General features: G+C 47.9%; 1 protein-coding gene across 7 annotated transcripts in view; it reads left to right on the top strand.

The window, feature by feature from the left end:
- The window catches only part of LOC126523458 (solute carrier family 41 member 1-like), a 440,647-nt gene that overhangs the window by 321,594 nt on the left and 97,273 nt on the right, over nucleotides 1-21,780 (top strand). For 3 of the 7 annotated variants that reach the window (XM_050172067.3, XM_050172068.3, XM_055066849.2), the window contains exon 2: nucleotides 19,482-19,712. The exons of 3 other annotated variants lie outside the window; for them this stretch is intronic. In XM_050172067.3, coding sequence (XP_050028024.2) covers nucleotides 19,624-19,712 — 89 coding nt within the window. In that variant the 5' untranslated portion in view covers nucleotides 19,482-19,623. Of the gene's footprint in view, nucleotides 1-19,366; nucleotides 19,386-19,481; nucleotides 19,713-21,780 lie in introns of those variants that run through there. One more of the 7 variants, XM_055066850.2, reaches the window with a different exon arrangement.

Genomic DNA, 21,780 nt, shown 5'->3' with positions numbered 1-21,780 from the left:
TGACCATGAAAGGCAGTCATCATCGGAGTGCTGTCTTGCGGATTTGTACACTACTGTCATATCGCATTCTTAAAGGCTTAGGCTCCAATGCGCTTGTTTAGGCTCGGCACGTAAGAGCGTCATACTTGCGTATGCATGACTCTCTCGGCTGAGTCTTGCCACTGCACGAGCACAGCGCCTAGACCTACGTTGCTAGCGTCCGTATGACTCATGGTAGGAGAGTCCTCGTCAAAGTGAGCCAGTACAGGATGTGTCTGCAGGTGCTGTCGAAGATCATTAAATGCTGCTTCTTCTTCGCCCCGCACGAAGGCAACGTCTTCTCTTGTAAGGCGCGTTAACGGGAAAGCTACATGTGAAAAATTGGCAATAAACTTTCTGTAATACGCTCAGAAACCTAGAAAATGCCTCACTGCCTTCTTGTCTGTTGTGCCGGCCGTGATCTTGTCGGGGTCAAGGCGGACGCCTTGATGACTCTCAACATAACCTAAGAAATCGAGTTTCTCGAAACCAAAGTGACAATTTTCTGTTTTCGATGTTAGGCCGGTCGAGCGTATCGTTCGTAGAACCGCAAGCAGCCGTCTCAGGTGTTCCTAGAACGTTTCCGAAAAAACTATGACGTTGTCGAGGTGTACAAGGCAGGTCTGCCACTTCAGGCCTGACAGAACCATACCCATGAGGCGCTGAAATGTTGCTGGAGCTGAGCGCAAACCGAAAGGCAGGACCTTGAATTCGTAAAGCCCGTCAGGCGTTTCGAAAGCAGTCTTTTCTCTGTCTTCCTCGTCGACATCGATTTCCCAATAGCTACACTTCAGGTAGATACTTCAGGTACATCGACGAGAAGTAGCGTTCATGCCTCAGTCCGTCGAGAAAATCGTCCATACAAGGTAACGGGTATACATTTTTCTTTGTCACCCGGTTAAGCTTACGGCAGTCGACTCAAAAAAAGTAGGCTGTCGTCTTTCTTTTGGCCATCACTACCGGCGAGGCCCACGGGCTTTTTGATAGTTGGATAACGTCATAGGCAAGCATTTTCTTCACGTGCTGTGGGATGGTTTCGCGTTCTTTTGGCGCAACACCGTATGGGTTTTGTTGGATTGGTCTCGCTGTCTCTTCAGTGATAATCCGGTGCTTTGTCAGTAGCCTCTGACCGACCCTGAATGTCGACGAGAAGCAATCGCGAAACTAGTGCAGCAGGTCCACAAGGCGCTGCCTTTCCGCTGGTAATAAGCCCGCTCTCAGGTCAAGTGCAGGTAACAGTGCCGAAGCGTCTTGCTCTCCCTGTTGTAATGGAAAGCATTCGCCGAATTCCGCAATCTCGTCGAGGTAAGCGACTGCTGCGCCTTTTGCAATGTGTCGTCGTTCCTTGCTGAAGTTTGTCAGCAGTGCTTCTGTTTGCCCCCGCATTACATTGACAAGACTTCTGAGTATGGCAGCACCTTGAGTGGGCAAAAGCGTAATTGTCTGCTCAGCAAGACCTTCCCCATGGTATTCTGTGTAGCACCTGACAGAAACAAGATAGCAAGATAACGTTGGTGCGGTCACGTCGTCTATGGTGCGCAAGGACTTGCGTTGTAGTTCTGCACTTTCGTCCCCAGAAAAAGTTAGTATAATTTCTGGTATGTTGATTATGGCGCCGTACTCGCGTAAGATGTCTATACCTAATATTACACCTTCGCAAAAGTCGGAGAAGAAAACAAAATTTGCGACGAGTGATGAATCCTCTATGTAGATCATTGCAATTCACTTGCCAGTCGGTGTCAGTAGCTGGCCTCCAGCACCTTTACTGTGCGGCCCTGACCAGTCCATTTTCACTTTGCGAAGTGTGTCCGCCAGTTTTTCGCTTACGATTGAAAAGTCCGCGCCAGTGTCTACCAGCGCCCTCCCATCATGGCCGTTAATTGATAGAGTAACATCGGCTCTAACAATCTCGTCTGTCGTCAAATCATCCAGTATGGGCTGCTCGTTCGACGGCAATGGTTCCCTGAGGTCGCGGCCTTCGGTTTCCCCGGCGTGGGCTGGGAGATCGCCCTCAGGCCACGTTGGTGGAACTGCGTCTTTCCGGCGGAAAAAGATGTCCCGGAGAAGGGGAGCACGACCGGTCAGAATCGGCTCGCCAGCCCATCGAATTCGCGTCAATGTTCGCTCCGCTGCCGTCGAAAGCCCGACGAGAAGCAGTGGACGGAAATGCTTGGTACGCTGCGACGCGATAAGGGCAACAACGACAGATGTGTCCCGCTTCCCCACAGTGGAAGCGCAAGGGCCTATAGTCAGCTGTGTGCCAAATGTCGGTTCTGGGAAGCGGTGGTTGCGGCGGTTGTTCCCTACGGTACCAAGGTGATGCCGGTGCTGACTGCTGGTGATACTGCGGCGTCGGCATCGGAGGTGGCGGTCATCGGGCAACTTCTGCGTAGCTGGGCTGCCCGGTCAGGGGATGTGGCTCGGCAGCCGAAAACGCTTGCCTTATTTCTTGGCGCACAACTGGAGCCACCGACGCAGCTGTGCATTCACTTGGCGTGGCAGTGAGCTTCTTAATCGCTTCCTGAACTGTTTCGCGTATCAGCCGACGCAAGGAACCCTCGTCTGTGGCCGTCACGGCTGCAGCGCTCGCCGGTTCACTGCTGCTCAGGTGATCATAACGGCGGCAGCGTAGGCATGACGCGCGCTGTATGGCTGTCGATTCTTTAATAAATTCATCGACACTTGTCGGCGGGTTCCGCACAAGACAAGCGAACAGCTGCTCCTTTACGCCGCGCTGTAGGTTGCTGAGCTTTTTTTCTTCGGACATATCGGGGTCTGCACGACGATAAAGACGAGCCATGTCCTCAGCGAACATGGCAGAATTTTCATTCGACTTTTGAATCCGCAGTTCAAAAAGACGCTCTGCGTGGTCTCGCCTTTTGGTGTTCCCGAATGTATGCAGGAACTGGCGGCTGAACTCATCCCAGCTTGCCGAGTCTCCCTCGCGATTTACGAACCACGTGTGGGCTCCGTCTTCAAGAGAGAAATACACCTGGGATAGCTTCTGTCCAACATGCCCCTCATTCTACTTGGCTGCGCGCTCGTACTCCTCGAGCCAATCTTTTGCATCCTTGTAGGCGTTGCCGTGGAAGCTCACGGGATATCATGGAGTCAGAAGAGTCACCTGTGGACAGCCTGAGCCTACCATGTTTAGGCACTCGTGGTAACAGGCAAGCTTCCTGGTAGGGGACCAAATTCTGGGCTTGGGCCTAATAGGCGACGGCTGGCGCGGTGAACGGGTGTTTTGACACGCGGAAAACGTCCTGGGCTTGATGTGGGGCTGTTGACCGGTGTCCCAACCATTTACCCAGCACTACCACTAGTGTCAGAGTTCACAAACAGCAGGAATTGGGAAAACAGGATAAGACACTTTAATTATAGGCAAACTGAAAACGATTAGGCAGGGACCTCGTCTTCTGCAATACGCGAGATCTTCGTCTTTCTCTACATGCCGCGTATTGGATGTGGATATATATATATATAGTCATCTCATAATAAGCCAACAAACGCTGACACAAGGACAACATAGGGGAAATTACTTGTGCTTAATAAATGAAATGAAAAAATGACAAATTAATGAGAATTAATGTGGATGAAAAAACAACTGGTATATATATATATATATATATATATATATATATATATATAGAGAGAGAGAGAGAGAGAGAGAGAGAGAGAGAGAGAAAAGAAAGAAATGCCGCATAAAGTATGCAAAACGACAACAGTTTTGCTTATGATGGAGCCGCGAACAAAAGATGGAAAGATGTTCGTTCATAAATTTGAGAAATGTGCTTAACGCGTCAACCTTTCTGCAGTAACAACGTATATTTAGTTGCACACTCCTGCCATAACATCAAATAGCAAGAGCCGAGAGGCTAAGACCAACACGCGAAAGTGTTAGCTCTACTTGTGTTTTACTTTTGGAAGCGTACTTTCAGCGAACGAGCTAGAACAAAGTCTCTCAAGGATTCTACATCTTCGCACGAAACACAACGCCGTTTGATAATGTTAACCTACACGTGCTCATGAATAGCTACGTTACGTTATGTCGTGTTATGTACGAGTTTCGCCTTATCTCGGCTGTCTTCCATTGCTATAAATGATGTCTAAGAAAATGTATTGTCTTGAATTCAGTATTTCTATTAAGTAGAAGGACTTCATTGCTCCATTTGTTGGTACGTACTATTATGAGCAATATGAAAGGGAACACAGGAACGCGTGGCAAACAGCCTCGAAACAGACTCGGAGCGATTACGCGGATGGCGCTGTGAAAAACAAAGGGGGAAAGGAGGGCGCTCTTCCACTAACTGTCAGCACTCCCACCACGATGGCATTTCTACAAAGCAGCAGCTTACGTCATTTCGCCGGTAATATGTTATCGTCCGACGGCCGATAAGACGGTAATCGTCTCAGTGACTTACACCGATTCATTTTCTTTTCTTTCATTCATTCTTTATTTTTCTTCACGCAACCGCTTGATATAGCACTATTAGACCAAGCTTGTCCTGTATGACAAACCGATTCTTTATTTGAATCGACATACCCGGTTGTCAGTGACACCTCGAACCTGTCAGCGGCGGCGCTCGAACCAATGACGACAGACGAATAGAAAAAAGAAAAAAAAAACATTGGCAAACTGTCTCTCGTGCGTCTTTGTTGCACCAAGTTCGTTCAGAAAAATTCACCTAGCACACTGCAGTCGCCCTCGCAGCGCAGTTCACTGTGATTTTGTAGCCTCAAGATGCCTCGAGTGCCTTTAAACAGCGGAAAGATATAATAGAAATGTTCAAAAGAGGTTATACGCAGCGACATATTGCTCTCGTGACAGGCCGCTCATTGAAAATGGTCAACCGGATTATCCAGGCTTACCGAGACGAAGGATATATGAACGATGCGCCGCAACGCAGAGCACCCCGATCAACAATGAACGACCAAGGCCTTTGCATCGCGGCTGCCGTCAACGACAAACCATTTCAAAGTGCAAAGGACGTTCGAGGTGCTCTCGGCCTAGACAACTTCAGCGACAGCACAATACGACGAATGCTTAAAGAAGCAGGACTGCGAAGTCGCATCGCCGCACGGAAAACTCTGCTCACCGCAGCCAACAAAGCAGCTCGCCTGAGGTTCGCTACTGAACTCCGCACCTGGAGCGAGAGCGAGTGGAAGGAGGAGGAGGAATGAACGTTTATTGTAAGAAACAGCGAGAAAGTGTCCTTTCTTCGCCCTAGGTGGGCGGCTCTCTTAGTCCAGAAAGCCGTTGGCTAATGCTGCAGCCCGGGCCCGGTCCACCAGACTTCGCTGATCTTCCAGGCTCTGTGCCTTTAACATTACCTCCCACGTTTCTTCGATCGCTTGTAGCGGTTCTGAGGCATCATCTTCACTGTTTTTCTCGCGGTGCGGGCACACCAACACCATGTGTGGGAGCGTGTCTGGTACGTCACAATACCGGCATAGGTATGAGAATTTGGTGGGGTGCATTCGGTGCATGATAATTCCATGTACATACGTATTTGTTTGTAATCTGCGGAGGGCGGTGGCTTCTTCCTTGCCTAATTTTGGATGAGGTGGAGGATATTGTCTTCTTTCCAGTCGGTAATGGTGCAATATTACGGCGTAGTTGATGGGAATGTCCTCCACCCTCGTCGCTTTCCGGATACCGTGCGGCAGGAAATCCCGGCTGGTATGCTCTCGGGCGACAGCATGTGCTGCATCGTTTCCTGCCAGGTGTTCGTGGCCTGGGGTCCATGCGACGTAGGTGTCGGGTAGTTCTTGGCGTCTTGTTATTTCTTTGAGAATCTTCACTGCTGCGGCAGAAATTTGGCCTTTTCGTAAGTTTCTACATGCCGTTTGCGAGTCGCTCAAGATGATTGCTGCGTCTTTGCATGTGGCGGTATGTAATTTTCTCTGATGAGTCCACGTTCTCGAGCCGCTGGGACCAACGGAAGAGAATGTGGCGGACCGACAACACACGCTTTAGTCCGCTGGATATCCAGGAGGTGGCCGCCAGCGGACGCGTGTCTGTGAACGTCTGGGGGGAGATTTCCCACAAAGGCTCAGGCCCACTGATGAGAATTGATGGGAGGTTGACCAGTGCTGCATATTGTACTTTGTTCGAGCACCAGATGGTCTGTTATGTGTTTAACGGGCCGCACCCGGATGGGTGTTATTTTTTCGAGCAGGACTTGTCTCCCGTTCATACATCGAAAAACGTGGCGCGCCTTTTGGAACAGTGAGGGCTAATGCAACTGCAGTGGTGCGCTAAGGGTGCCGACATGAACATCATAGAGCACGTTTGGGGAGGTATGAAAGTGAACCTTTCGAAGAGGTCGTTAGAATTGGCGAACTCCGACCAACTATGGGAAGCAATATAACATGAGTGGAAGCGCCTTTAGCATGATACCGCATTCATCGAGGCGCGTCTCTGCCCCAAAAAATCGAGGCCGTCCTTCAAGTCGGCGGTGGTATGACGGGTTATTAGGCCACCAACGAATAAAACAAAGGACGAGCATAAGCTGGGATGACGTTATTTCCTTATTTTCTTTGCTACACGATCTTTTTAATATTCGACAAGTGCCAATAAACTTATTTTGAACTCACCCTTACAGCCTATTTTTTTCCGATTTAGAAGATTTACGGAAAATCAATATCGAATTAAGGAACAGTGCTAGCTTTTGTAACGATATCGGCGCAAAATGTTACCAGTGACGCAATATCTAACAGTGTTATCACTGTCTGCTGGCGATTCGAAGTTCCACCCTTTGCAGCCCACGGTTGGAGTGCGAACAGTTGTTAGAACAGCGTCCCCCTTTCCACTTTGTTTCCGACGGCGGCCGCTGCGTATCACCCATAGGTGGGTCTGAGGGTGTTTCCTACGCGTTCCTGTGTTCCCTTTCATATTGCTCATAATAGTACAAGATGGCACACGAACGAGGTATTTAGTAATGCCCCTCCATTCTGGAAAGTAGCGCCACTGCTAGATCTTTGCTGCCACACCATCACCCGCGCCACTTCCCTCCTCCTTTTTCTCCTCGCTGGCACCGCGCCGGCGCTTCCCGCGGGATGAATAGCTGCGGCTCGCGAAAACGCCCTATGAGCTGACCTTCACGTCAAGGAGACATCAAACTTGTTTTAGCTGTTTTTTATTATTTTTATCCGGTCGCCATTCGCGGGCCACGTCTGTATCGCGCTGCTACGGAGCACGTGAATTTTGCAAGTTAGTTGAGCTTCGATTGTCGAAACAATGCCTCGATGCTGCACTTTTCGATATAGCAGCAGGCGGGAAAAGGGACTCGCATTGTTTGCAATCCCTGGAAGTAAACGAGACGTCGTGCGGCAAAAACAATGGCTCCACAACATCGCAAGACTTCGCACCTTCGAAGCACGCCCTTGCGTTCTTTGCGAGGCAAGTACTGTACTTCTCCTAATACTTGAAGGCAAAGCTGCACGAATATTTTGATAATGTTAGCAAGCTCGACTGTTTCTTAAATTCATCACGGTGCAGCACTGCCCATTTAGTGCGTGTAAAACATGTCGCTAACCGTGTTTCTATTTTTGAACTCTTCGCGTCACGGCAATGTTTTGTTTTTTGCCGTTCACATTATTTTTAAGGCAAATATCCTTTACAATGTTGTGCCCGCGATCCACCTTCGCTTTTTTAATTCAGAACTTTTATGTATAGCACTTGGGAAGCCACGGAAGCACGCAACCTTTAGAGTTTTCTATGTTTAGGTGCGCCTCTGTGCGGTAAAATTTTTTTTTTTTTCATACGAGCATTTTTTTAACAGTCCAAGGCCTGAATCCCACTATGAGGTTACGCAGCAGATCACTAGAGTCTTTTGACATATATGCAATAAAAAACTGTTCCCTAGGTCCGCCGTTGTTTTGTGACGATGTAATTAAATGCGGAGTGTTTATGTTCACCAACAAGAAAGAAAAAACTTTCAGGTCGCAATAACTACTCCGAGGCTGATGTTCGACAGTATTTCTTTTTCTTTTTGCGAACTGCTTACCCTTTGCGAACGCATAATCAGGCCTACAAATCTCTGCACCATTTTTCTTTCATTAATTATTACTTGCATCTCTATGAGCTCGGCAGCTCCGTATTGTTAAGTGTCAGAAATTCTCGAACACCGGCAGCGAATGCCTTGAATAAAACAAGATTGCCAATAAGAATGGCTTCTGTCAAACCAAATAATGTTAAGTTCTTATACATGAATTGGCCTGATTTTTCAAACGCATGCTGTGGAGGCCCAGCTTCCAGTTTTTGACATTCAGAATGAAAAAAAGAATAATGCTTCACTTCTGCTAAATGTTATTATATCGGCACCCGCTGTACAGTAAGCAGCCAGCAAAAAGAAATAAAATTGCGTAACTGACCGGCTTCATTCGTGCCGCGTCACAGAATACGAGCTACGCGCATCGCATTTGGCCCCTCAGTCCTGGTAAAATATACGTGTTGCATTCTGTTTGTTTATTCTGAAGCGACGTAAGTGAACTTCTAATGCGTGCATTGTTTCCTTTATTGACTCTACACACAAGCCCAGAATACGTCTATAGCGTAGTGACGTTGGCTCCAGTGCTTTCGGTGCCCTCGATAAAGGTGGCTTTACTGTAACAAACCAACTCTTGCTTATTTTACAGCGAAGCTGTGTACCTCTACCCGCCAAGGAAATTTTTGTATCGTAAGGAATAAACTCACCACACGTAGGCCGATACCGAAGATAGTGCAATACCGGACCGACCCGCGGCGGTGGTGCAGTTCGTCATTAAGGGGCCCACATACACAACCTCACTGGTCATCCTGCTTCACAAAGTGGAAGGGCACTGAGTTTTTTTCTTCTTCTTAAGTGTTTATTAAAGCCGCACATATGAAATGAACGCATGAAATGCCTGGAATGCTTAAATTTTCCGCATACCGTACTCCGCCGTGCCATGGATGTTCAAAGCGGCGCGGTCGTAGAAAGCAAGCCGCTGAACGACAGCCATAATTTAGAGCGCTTCTGCTAGTTTATATCGGAGTCTATTTTCGAAAATATTCGTCAGCACGACCTATCGGAAGTTCACCACAGTCAAATCAGAAAAATAAAAATTAAATTATGGGGTTTTACTTGCCAAAACCACCTTTGATTATGAGGCACGCCGTAGTGGAGGACTCCGGAAATTTCGACCACCTGGGGTTCTTTAACGTGCACCTAAACCTAAGTACACGGGTGTTTTCGCATTTCGCCCCCATCGAAATGCGGCCGCCGTGGCCGGGATTCGATCCTGCGACCTCGTGCTCAGTAGCCCAACAACATAGCCACTGAGCAACCACGGCGGGTGTAGTCAAATGAGTGTCGTGATGCGATAAATTCCACAATAACACTTCAAGCGAGGGAAACAACAAGCGCGCACATTCTTTATTCCACGGCCCCCGGCGGGCGCTGGCCCGAATAGCGTGCCGTGCGCAGCGCGCCGACCCGTAGTTGAGCGAAATCCGAGGAGAAAGCAGGCGCGAGGAGGAGAGTGTCGCTACTTTCGAGAATAGAGGGGTTTTAGCATTTGGGTCTAGACTGAACGATCCCTGATCGAAATATTAGGAGACAGACGCCTCTTGAAAACGCCACGTAAGCCAACATCGGGGCAGGTGGGAATAAATATGTCGCTAATAATGGCGAAGCTTTCATGTGCACCGTTATCAGCCAAACAGAATGAGAGAATCATGTATATTTGTATGGTGTAACGTTCCGTGCGTTATGGGCGTGTGCGAAGGATTGACCAGGCTGACATGGTGAAGGGCGAAAAACTGCTTGCGTCCTTTATTGCGCTTGCTTATAAAGACGCGCCAAGAGCAAAGAGGGAAAAGTAAAGAGAAAGGGCACGGCTCGTGCCGAGTAGAAATAATGCCGTGGGTTGTGCTTGTAAGCGTACTGTCAGATTACGATACATGTGGTGGTTCGAACCATGTTTGGAGGACCGGCTAAAGCGAGAGAGACCGACCGGGTTAAGTGTCTCACAGCATGTAGAAGCTTTGCAGATAAAGAGACACTACAGAGAAACACTGAGCTAGTTTAGATTAATGAAGTATTCTTGAAGAACGCTGCTTTCGTTAATTTTGCGATAATAGGTTGATTTTCGCGTTTAATCCCCGAGGCCGGTACGTCAGTATGACGGCGAGGGCTCCACAGTTTACTTGTTTTATCACATTGTGGCCGTTATAGTTAAGTAAATTTATAGGAATTTCATAGGTTGAGTCTTTGGCTCCTTTATAATACACCGCAGTTTACATATATATATATATATATATATATATATATATATATATATATATATATATATAAGTTTATGCAGGCCCGAGCAGACACCTTTGAAATTCGTGACGTCAGGGCGCGCTAATGCAGGAAAGGTGGCGTAGCGACCTGCTGCTGCTGATGATGATGGTTTATTGACATCCCCTTTGAAACGGGGCGGGGACCGGCCTGCCTGAGTTACTCAGGCATCAATACCTTTCCCCTTCTAGCATTCATATATACATCTCTTTAATCTTTTCGCTCTACCTTGTACCTATGCCTCTAATGGATCATTTCGTATCAGTATTTTCGCTGCTTTCTTTCCACCATTACTCTAAACATCTCTTCCTTATCTCGACTGCTGACCGGCTCATGCTTCCGTCTACTTTAAATCCAAGCGCTCCTGGAAGTGGCATGTACGTACTGGTCTCGATGGGTGAATCCCTTCGCAATCCATTAGGATGCGCTGAGTGGTCTCCGGATTTTGCTGCAGCATACACATGCCTCATCTAATTGCGAATATTTGCTTCGGTATGTCATTGTGCTTAAGCAACCAGCTGGACCCTCAAATAGCAAGGCACTTCCTTTTGTGTTATCGTACAGATTGCCACTTCCAATTCCTTCATTTTGATTCTTATAAATCTCCACGATTTTCTTTTTCCTTTCCATGCTTTGCATCCGATTCGCTGTTTCTATACCTCTCACTTTCAGGATACTCCTGGTTGTCAACATCGACTTTCAGTCACCCTGTACTCGTTTGCCAACTTTCTTGACCTCTTCCTCCATTCTGTGTCCCCGCTTTTTAGCTACAGATGCTTGTGCACTCTAGCCGCCCCTTTTAATCCATGTCCCTGAGTCGTTCTTCAAAACTAATTTTGCTCTGCATTTCTCTGACTTCAAACCAGTCCGAACCCATGTCCCTTTGCACTGCCTCATTTGTGGTTTTACCGTGGGCTCCCAAAGCCAACCGGCGGTAAACCGCCTTAGGTTTACCAAGCGTCCTCTGGCGGTAAGAGCAGCTCCTCTTGAGGAAGACTGAGTTGCAAAAACGGCGCGCATCATTATTTCTACCAGGAATCCCTCTAAGTGTCCCTCTCACGTTAGCCGGTGGCTAGGCCCAGTCCCCGAACGACGTCGCTGTGTTATGCCAGCGACGTCGTTCGTTAGTCCTTGGCATTCCCACACGAGGCGGTGAAAACTTGGAATCCCTTGCACATGCGTAGCATTTACCTTGCGGGCGGTCGCTGGCACTGCGTTGCTTTCGCCGCTGTCATAAGGCATTGATGTCGTATTTCATTGCGTATTCTGCTCTAATAATAAACTCTAAAATGATAACAACAACAATGATATGACAGCAATATAGGCAAACTGGACTCACACAGGGGGTAACCCGTTCCTCTGACGAAAAATTTGGGCCCGTCCCGAAGACGCTGCAGCTTATAACACAACATCTCAAAGTACTAGCTGCCGCGAGGTAAAAATGGGAGAAAGTGGTACGTGACGAAGACGCGTCAACGAGCGACTTTAGCTGGACAGAAGCATGCGTGCCATCGTGGCCTGATGGTTATAGAGCATCGCGCTGCTGTAAACGAGATTCGATCGCAGGGTTGTTCACGCATTTCTTTATAGCGTTACTATCGGCGGACTTGACCCACTTACGAGGCACCAGACGAAAAAAAAAATCGGAGTGGGTTGAGCGTGTGCGAGGGCCGTCACAGTGTGCACGAAATCGCAAGTTTTGCAAAGACGTGCGAGCTGTAGGAATGCCATAAACGAAGGGTGGCTGATGGCGCACGCACGCGCAGCTGCTGCCGAGACATTGCAACCGACAAGTACGCTGCAGCACAGTTAGCGGGCCTGAGTTTTGACTTACTGGTCTTTTTTTTTTATTTAAGGGAAGTAAAAGTAGCATTGCTTATACTTGACCAAATTTTAGTGGTCGTCATGAACGAACGCAAATATATACGTAGATAAGAATTAGAGTTTAAGAAATCGGTTTGAAAATTTGACGAGAGAACTTTCGGCCTCGCGACGCAAACACCGTTGACGTATTTCAGTGCTAAAGTAAATCGAGGGACTTAGGCACGCAGTAAGAGCAGAATCTATGAAGGAGTCGACGCTGTACGGAGACCACGGCGTTCCACAAATTCCAGAGTGAACACGAAGCTCGTGCATCAACCGTGAGAGAAGTGGATCGAGGGGAATATAACTTCTTCGAAATAACTGCTTATCGCAGTAAACGAGTCAAGGCCGCAAAAAGTCTCGTTATCACCTAGCCCCGATCGTGTTCGGGAAAAAGATGCTGCGCTAAAACAGACAAGTATGAGAGCGCAGAGACACCGACACGTGTAAGCGATGGGGGCGTTTTATGTCGCTTCGAAACGTAATCCGCGCAAGCGCTGCGTCATTGTTTTTGTTTGGGAGCCAGAAGCGACTCTTGCGCGGCATTTGTTGCATCCCAGTGTAGTATGCAGTATCCCACCAGTACTTTGTTTTTCGCAGTGAATATGTACTGCTTCATTGCGAATCCGTGCTTATGTGCCTATGTAGACAACTCTGAATTAAAAAACATTATTTGAAAGTTTGTTCTCGTCAGCGTCTATGCCTCTTCGTGCTGGTCTGTTTTTGGCGCCATATGTTTTTTTCTACGCATTATGAACCAACCTGTCGAGAAAACAAATGTTTTATTGACATGGTCATGTTGTTTCTCGATAGGAAAGCACTGGGCTCTTAAATCTCCGCACCACATTCCCTGACGGCAGCGTTCGCTGCGCTCGCCCTTGCGCCGACAGCTATAAGATAAGCCGCACGACAACAAAATGACGTGAAATTCCTCAAGTAGCATAAATGCTGCCCTTTCAGTTTTAGTGTTTTTCCTGATATTCTGTTCCACCCCCTGATTATCTCTGGACTTGTGCGTTTCCCACTCTATCGCTTCACTAAAGTCTAATCTGTGGAGGGACGCGTGTGTACACAAAGCTTATCTCGCGACGTGGAAGCCGCGGTCAAAAACACATTCTGTTGTTCAGGCCGTTGGTTCTCTTTGCACGTGGCCACAGACACGTGCAAAGATCAGAAGGTCGCACTGCTCAGAGTTTGAGCACCTAAGCGCACACCGCTGGATCCCGACGCGCTTTCACGTGTCATACAGTTGGCAACGGTGGTAACACTTGGAACAATACAGCGGTGCAAGATCATGCGAGGAAACATCACCAGTGCAAAGTTTACATAAGAGGAGCAACCTGATGACCGCCAAATTTGTGCACTCCCAATAACTGTACAAACTTTGTGGGATGTTGTGTGAAACACTTCGAACAGCTTGGCGTGACTCAAAATTTTAATCCTGGTTTCAGAGGACGACGCAAGAGTATATTCGTGAGAGCCACAGCTGTTTCTCGCAATATAGTATTGGCGTGCTTCCCCGCATGAGAAGCACTAAAGATGAAGACAAATATTACATTATCAAACTGAGTCATAGCGTAAAAGCCCGTTTCAACAAGCTTACGCCAAACCGCCTCGCTAAAGCCGTCTTGAGCGACCCTCTACAGAGTACTTGCCCATACTGAGAGTTTATTATTACAGGCAGTTTTGTTTTTCGACATGCACGCATCATCTGCGACAACACGAACCCAGTGCTGCTGAACAGCCGGCAGAAAAAAAAAGAAGCAGTCGTTTGATTGCACGTTATACCACCGTCGTTCAGCTCGACAGCTTGCCTTCAGCATCAAAATGCGAACCCTCGATGCACTTGTCGTTGTTGAATGCGGACAGCCTACTTGCTTTGTTTCTCTGTCAAAGGAATAAGCGCAGCCTCCGTAACGAAACTTCTTTCGACAGTCTCCTGGCCCCGTTCTTGTCTTGTGTGCTTGTCTCATGAATAACTTCTCGCCCGTAATTTATTATTGTGTCACGCGCTATAGTGAATCACGTCTTTACCGATACTATAGCAGTCGTCCCACGCAGAAAGATTTACGTCAAGATATTCGCATGAAGTAACGTAGAGACAAGTGCAACCTTTTTCTACCGTACGCGTGCTGCACGTGACGTCACACGTTTTACCGTATTTTCGCGCACGTGGGCCGTTTTTTCACAGATAAAGTTGCCCATCAGCTGCGATGATAGGTAATTGCTTGCATTAATACAACGTGCAGTATCTCTTCACTGTTCAATATTTAACTAGTCCTAAGTAGACATCGTCGAAAAGCATGACGTCACCGACACTTGCTTGAGAAATTTCACGTAAGCGCCACCTCCCTTTCTTCGCTCCCAATTTTCGGCCTTCCTTTTAGCTAGCCTACCTATGAATTAAGGCTGTCCTTTTGGCAATTGCAGAGTTCAGTGAATAAAGAAACGATAAATTTATATAGGAAATGGCCGCTTACACATAATGTGATAATTATTTAAGTGTTACGGAATTTTTAAAAATCGCCTGCGGCATATAGCCTAATTCTACTCCTTGATCTGGACTATTCGAAGAGGCAGATATTACTAGCATGAGAAACCGAAACGAATATTGAACTAATTAGCATAGATTGACTGATTAACTTCATAGCTAATTACTTTGTGGCACATATTGCAATTTATTAATTTTAACTGCTGAGTTTGCAAAACGCATCGACTTGAAATTAATTTCCAGGAATGCAACAGCTTCGAGATATTTCCCAAAGTTCCGGACGAAGTACATGGGCGTTCCAGTTACTTCGTCCTTCAATGTTTAAGAGAGCGTTCTGTTAAAAACAGTAGGTCGACCAGAAGGGCTTTTTTACGGTGACTTTTGTGTCGCATGTCTCCAAACTGGTGTCATTCTGGAAATTCATTGCAAGGGAATCGCAGGCTCCCATTTGTAAATTGCAATAAGTGCTTTAAAGTAAAAAATAAAAGTTGATTAGTGAATTTTGTTAATTACTTGAAGATGTGGGTTGACTTCTTTTTCGGATAGGTAATGTCCGCCTCTCTGAATAATCCAGCTCAAGGACTAAAATTATGTTATCTGCAACTGGAGAGTTTTAGAATTTCTATAAAACTTAAAAATGACCACCTCGGGTGCAGTGAACATACGAAATACAGGTATAGGACTGCCTACACTGTCGGGGCTGTAAGCAAATAATGGAGAAAGCATCCTTCATAGTGGTTACCAGATGGGGCTAATGGTCATTAAAACTTGTTGCTTACTAGAACAAAAGGAACGTAACAAGTATGCTATGTTTCCTTCACTGTCACCTTGAAAGTATATAGGCGAAGAACGTTTAAAATAGACCCGTAATCGTGCCACCGCTCCGCTAAAGGACACGCACCTGTGGTTCCCCCCGAAAGTTGCCACCACCCACCATGGAGCAATCGCAGCAAGGCGTGGCCACACGGCTATGTCTTACCGAAAAATACCAAAGAATTTGTTTTTCGCATATAGTTGGTTTATTTTCCACCTTATGAAAGAAACAAAATAGATGATGTTCTCTCTCTCTCTCTCTTCAGTTATTGCTAAAATGCGTGCTTTTCAATGTAGGGACACTGTATCCGTGAAACAAATAGCAATCGAGATTTAAAACTAATCTGGCCTGCTTAGCGATATGATGCATATGCCCAAGCTCGATCCCATGGTCCCATTACCTTCAATGCCAAAGAAAGTTGACAGTGTAATTTTAACACGCGATCCACGAAGAAACCTTTAAAAAATATGTTAAGTGGAGCGCTGTTGCATAAGTAGCTCACCGAAACTCTGAGCCTCGGCACCACTGCGTCCAGAGTAAAAGAAAGATGAGTGTTTGTTTTCTGTGCGCATTTAAACGAAACTTCTGTAATCACCCTTGTGTAATCACTTGTAATCACGCACTCCCTTGTTTCTATGCGCAACTCGTCCTTGTTCGCGAGGTTTCATTGTCAGCATAAACAGCTCGATATGCTTCCATAGTTTTAGAACTTGAGCCCTTCGGGTTTTGCTTTGCACGATACGTGGAAATGGCTTCGCGCAAAACCGGTGGCAGTGTATGTTAGTATGGTATGTTTGCTGGATCGCGCTACGAGTTAGTTCGGGAAGCATTGGCTTGTGATTTAAAAAAAAAAAAAAAGTAGTCACTTGCGTCCAACGCTCAATCGCAGGATAAACCACGTGAGGCCCATTATGTGTCGGGTGCTTGCAGCATCGCCGGACGCTATGTTTGCGCCGTTTAAGTTGCCAGACAGTCATGAAAAACAACGGCAACGCTCGTTGCGCTGTTTGGCTGTACGCCATCCGCGTGCGTTTGAGGCGCTCTTGCATTATGCCGGCACAACGCGAAAAACCCACGGACTCGATAGAAGCCAGCTCGATCGAGAAGCGCGGGTAATTGCTTCGATTCTGTAATACACCACAGAGATGGGTTGACTTTGAACAACAAAAAACAGATCGCGTATAGGTAGCTGGCGATCCGTGATGAGAGCAAAACAAAATATGGAAAGGGGGAGGGCTTCGTGGAAGCTCGTAGCGGTTAGATGTGTCTGTTTCTGGTTTTGCTGCGTGCGTCGTTTCCGCTATGCTGTCGCCGTGCCATTTTCTCGTCCTCAGCCTCACCGTGTGACGAAGCGAATCGAAACTCTGTTCACCACGGGCACTGGAGATGGGAATGATACGCCGGCGGCGTTGTACATTCTGGAATCGGACGTAATAACCGCCGACTCATCGCTCGACAAATCCTGAGTGGCAATTTCTGCGGCGTTTTGTGACCCGCACGGACTCTTCGAATAGGCGGCGTCTGTGCGTGTCTCTCGAAGGCAACAGCTAGCAGTATTGCCGTAGCGCACGAAGACGTATACGTTGCTCATTGGCGATAAGTACGCCGAGACAGTTCTGCGATTTGGAAATGGGAAGTGGCCGTCCACGCCGGCCGAAAGAAAGATGAATCGCGTACGCGTTCGCCCACCAGCATTGCTCCGAAAGATCCTTATTCAGCCTGGTGGTGAATAGAGTGGATTATTACTTACAGCCAGCACTTCGAACACGCACAAAGAGAGGCGGAACACGAGCGCTGACTCACGACTAAATGTTTATTGCTTTCAAACAGCCGTATGAATAGAAGCACACATGCGTACACCCGCGCACCATACATACACCCTTGCCCGCGCTGTAAGTAATAATGCAGATGTACCGACTCGCCCAGCCAGCTAACGAAATATAGTGGAATTTGTTGTTGAATAGCATAATCGACGTCTTGGTGCACCAGCTCGGTGTTTCCAATTGTCGACAACGTGTACGACACCGTGAATGAATCGCGTGCACTAATCGTGACATGGTGGGGCATGTACGTGACAGAACCGAATGCGACATAGGCTCTGTTAACTTGGCAGACCGGTGGAGGTTCGTGAAAATGGCATTGGCAAAGCTAAATCCGCACAAAAACATTTTATACGTTATTTACATTAAAATTAAACTCCGAGATTTCGAGGGCCTAAACCGCGATACGATTATAGGCACGTCTGTCTGGTGGGGGACTCGAGAATAATTTTGACCGCATACGGATTCTTCTTTTTTTTTTTTAATCTCCCCTACATTTAAGCGCACGAGCACTTTTGCGTTTTGCTTCTATCCGGAATGAAAACCTGGATGGCAAAGCAGCCGCGATGAAAACCGTCACCTCGAGCTCAGGAGTAGAACGCCATAGCCACTGGACGACGGCGAAATTCAGAGCCTTTGCATGCTTCCTGTTAACGACATTCAAAGTACTGATACACCTAACCGTCACAGTACTTATCGTAGGAACATTTATTGGATTTCGGCCCGCGCTGTCTGGGATTAGCGGGTGTTGGGGCGATGGGGCGAGACGGTAGGGGAAACGCGGGTGAGGCAGCAATGTTGCAACTCTTGATTAAAACTTGTCCGCTTCTTCCAGTACGGTTAGACCAACGGTCGTGGTAACCTCGGTTATGGTGGCCACATTAGTTGGCCCTTTGTGGTAGTCTGCACATGTACGAACGATTTCCTTGTTTTCAAATATTCGTAGCGTCCGTACCCGTCTCTCAGGCCACCTCCAGTTCGTATCCACACCACCGTTAGCAAGGAATCGACCAATTAAGTTCACGAACACTTCGGCTTTAGCTCAAGTGCCGGTTTATTGTCTCGTGTTCGAAGATTTCCTACCAAAACGAAAAAAAAGGCTATCTGTGCGTTAATCAGATATCTGCCCGCTTAATTGAAAATGTTTGCGTTCCCTCCAGTGCAGGTTTAAAGCAGTTGACCTTTCAAATCGCGTATGGCGGCATCATTTGAAGTTCACTGTGGCACGGACTTCTCCATACAGTGGCTTCCATAAATGTCACGAGCCTCCCAAGTGCTCTATATCCCTAAATAAATTTCAACACCAGAGAGAAAAAAGGCAGCGCTGGACAGTTCCGCGAACTTGGTAGCTAATAACGCAGCGGAGCCGACGTGACACGGAAGCAAAAGAAGACGCATTCCACAATGTTCAGTGCTTCGCCTTTAACGCTGCGTAGCTAAGTAGCAGCGAGAGAGCATCTCCTCGCACAGGAAAAAAACACCGCGACATCGAAGCCAGTGCAATGCGATGTCGTGCGCACCCGAGGTCACGAAAGTACTGGTCCAGCGGGAGGAGAAACTGGGTGAACGCGGGCAAGGGCGGCCCCCGGAAGAGACGCCCGCGAGGCTGAGGCGGGGAAGGGTGCGGACACAAAGGCTGCATTACACACAGTGTGTGGAAACCGAACACGATCCGCTCTGCTGGACGCAGGAGACCGAGAGCGCGATCGGTCGGCCTGAAAACGCACCCGTCGCGTTGAAGGAAAACGGCGAAAGCGAAGCCGCCGCGGTTCGGCCCTCCTCCTCCTCCTCGGCCGCGCCTGGACGCCCGCCGCAATACTCCGGGAAAGCCGCCTTTGTTGGACCGCCGCAGACGCGAAAGCAAAAGAGGCCTCGCTACAGTCGCGACGCGAATAGACGCGTACACCGTTTGGAGTAGACAAGGACGCGTGCAGCACGGCGTCAGCTGCAGATCGTGGTTCTGCCAACCAACGATCGTCGAGCTAGGTGCCTGCCTTCTGCGCTTCGGAGATGGCCGGAGAAAGGACGTCGTCCAGGTGTGACACACGCAGCCCCGATCGACGCGTTTTTCTGTGAGGAATCGTGCGTGCCGTTTGTGTGATTGGCAAGTGTCCAGACGTTTGCGAGCGTGCAGTAGAGCTCAAGACCCGTCGCGCGCGTCTTCCCAGCCGTGAGCCCGGTGACGCTGGCCCCGTGGACTGGTGCGGCCGGGTGTCCCATGCCAGCGGCTCGGCTGGCGCTGTCATCCCGCTGAGCGGCGACGAAGACGAAGAGCACGGCCTGCAGGGGGAGCGGCGCTGAGCGGCGGTCATGCCGGCTGCCGACCGCGGCAGCATCGCCGCCGTGCCGCCGGGCTTCTGGACGCGGCCACGAGTGATCAAGGCGGACGAGATCGCACGGTGAGCGCACGCATGACGCACTGCGCGTGTGTGTTTGTCGTCCCATATAGTAGCGCATCGTCAGCCCCAAAGTTGTCCGCACTGGCCGTCGTTTCCATGCTCGCTGAAAAGCGCCGCGCTAAATACTGTTAACCCTTTGACAGCGTCAAATACTCCCGTAGCGTTATGCGCCTGAAACCGTTGCTCATGGGTCATGTCAAGAGTCGCGTCCAAGCGGGATAAATGCATAGTTTGCCGTGCTAGGGAGGGTGCATTTATAAAGAAAAAGCAATGAGAAGCCCCCAAGTCCACAGGAGTTAATCTTAACATCGGTGAGAAGCGGTTTTTCATTCGCATCGACAGGCTTCTTGTAGACGACGATGCACGAGTCCGTAGGCAGCTGGTTGTCGCGCAGTTCTATAGCGCGCTGCTACGATCGAGGCGAGGAGTCAACCTTTCTGAGCGCACTCGTCTATATACGTTCGGCGTACAAAATATTGCGCAAGACATAACCGTTAGGGAATGACAGAAGGACACCGCTTGACCGCACAAAGCGCGAACCGAACGCTGGGCACCGTTCCAGCAGTGTCCTATAAACATGCACAGGCACTTGCAGCTCCCTCCGGCGTCGTGCAGCGACCGCGCGGCCAACGCCTGTAGAGAGCTTTACAGCGAGTTGGGCCATCTAGGTCTTGGACACGCAACGCTGTTGCACAGCAGAAGGTGCCCCCGACACGAAGGGTCGTCTTGTGGCAGACATCGCGTCATGTGGCACTTGAGACCGAGCAGTGGCAACACGTTGAACACCACGTAATCGCTGCTATACGGGCGCGCATAGGGCGTTACATTTGGGAACACGAGCGGCTTGCGCCCCCTAAACTCATTATTAAGAGACAGCGGCGGTGTGCGTAGCCATTTTCCGAATTCGCGGTGTCTACATCGTCACTTTACGTTAGCTAATTTTCCAGATTACGTTGTATGCGAAGTTTAAGGAAACGCCAAATGCACGAATCGGCTGAAACTGTCGTCTCGTGTCGCAAAATTTTACGGCTACAAATTTTCTAGACGGGCCCGTTTCGCAAAAAAAAAAAAAAAAATACGCATCCAGCTCCAGTGCCTTAAAGCAGAAACTGCGATCACTCACTCCTCATAGGTTGAATCCTGCATTACCTTCGCAATCCTACGTGATCGCTGTCTTTTGGATGTCTGTCGACCAAGTGTCGTTGTCGTATCGTCGTTGTTGACATGATGCAAATAAAGCATATTATTATTATTATTATTATTATTATTATTATTGTTGTTGTTGTTGTTGTTGTTGTTGTTATTATTATTATTGTGTCGGCGCAAATAAAGCAGCTTACTGCTTTATTTAAGTCTGTGCCTTTGCTATCGTTGCCGTGAGTGACGAAGGAAAAATGAGCCTTTCAAAACTGGTGTGTGCAGTAAAACCAAAAGCCGCAATATTATATGGAAGCGGGGAGTGCACGGAATCTACTGTATTGCACAATGCACGACACTATATAAAAAGCAATATCAAGTTCACTCAAGTTCAACTGATATGCCGGGATATGTGGCTTTTCTACATTTTTTTTAACGCGTATAAGTTGTAACAACAGGGATTTCGTCCACATCGCTGCATCCAATTTGTTTCCCATGGCCTAGCAAGTGCGCACGCTGATTTGAAAATATTACGACGTGGCAGATACGCGACTGATGCCGTATCAAAATCTGTCTTTCGGGCATACGCTGGTGTTCAAGGAACATATTTGCAATAATTTCTTTTGTTCAAATAATATCTTTTGTTCACTTTTGCAATATCATTTTTTTCCTATATTCTTTTTATTAATTTATTTATTTGTACACATATCAGTACTACCAGCTGACTGCCCAGCCTCGCACACAAGCAATGTTGCTTATGCGGGCTGGATCTGTAACCATGACATGACTGGATGTAATAAAGATTATTATTATTATTATTATTATTATATATAAAGCATGCTGAAGGAGAAATACGTGAACAGTAGTGCCTGGAACTGTTTTCACAGCACTTCCGAAAAAGAACACACACTCTTTGAATTCATGCAATATT

Source organism: Dermacentor andersoni, chromosome 6 (assembly GCF_023375885.2).
Source record: "Dermacentor andersoni chromosome 6, qqDerAnde1_hic_scaffold, whole genome shotgun sequence".
NCBI lineage: Eukaryota > Metazoa > Arthropoda > Arachnida > Ixodida > Ixodidae > Dermacentor > Dermacentor andersoni.
This window is presented reverse-complemented; position numbering and strand designations above follow the sequence as displayed.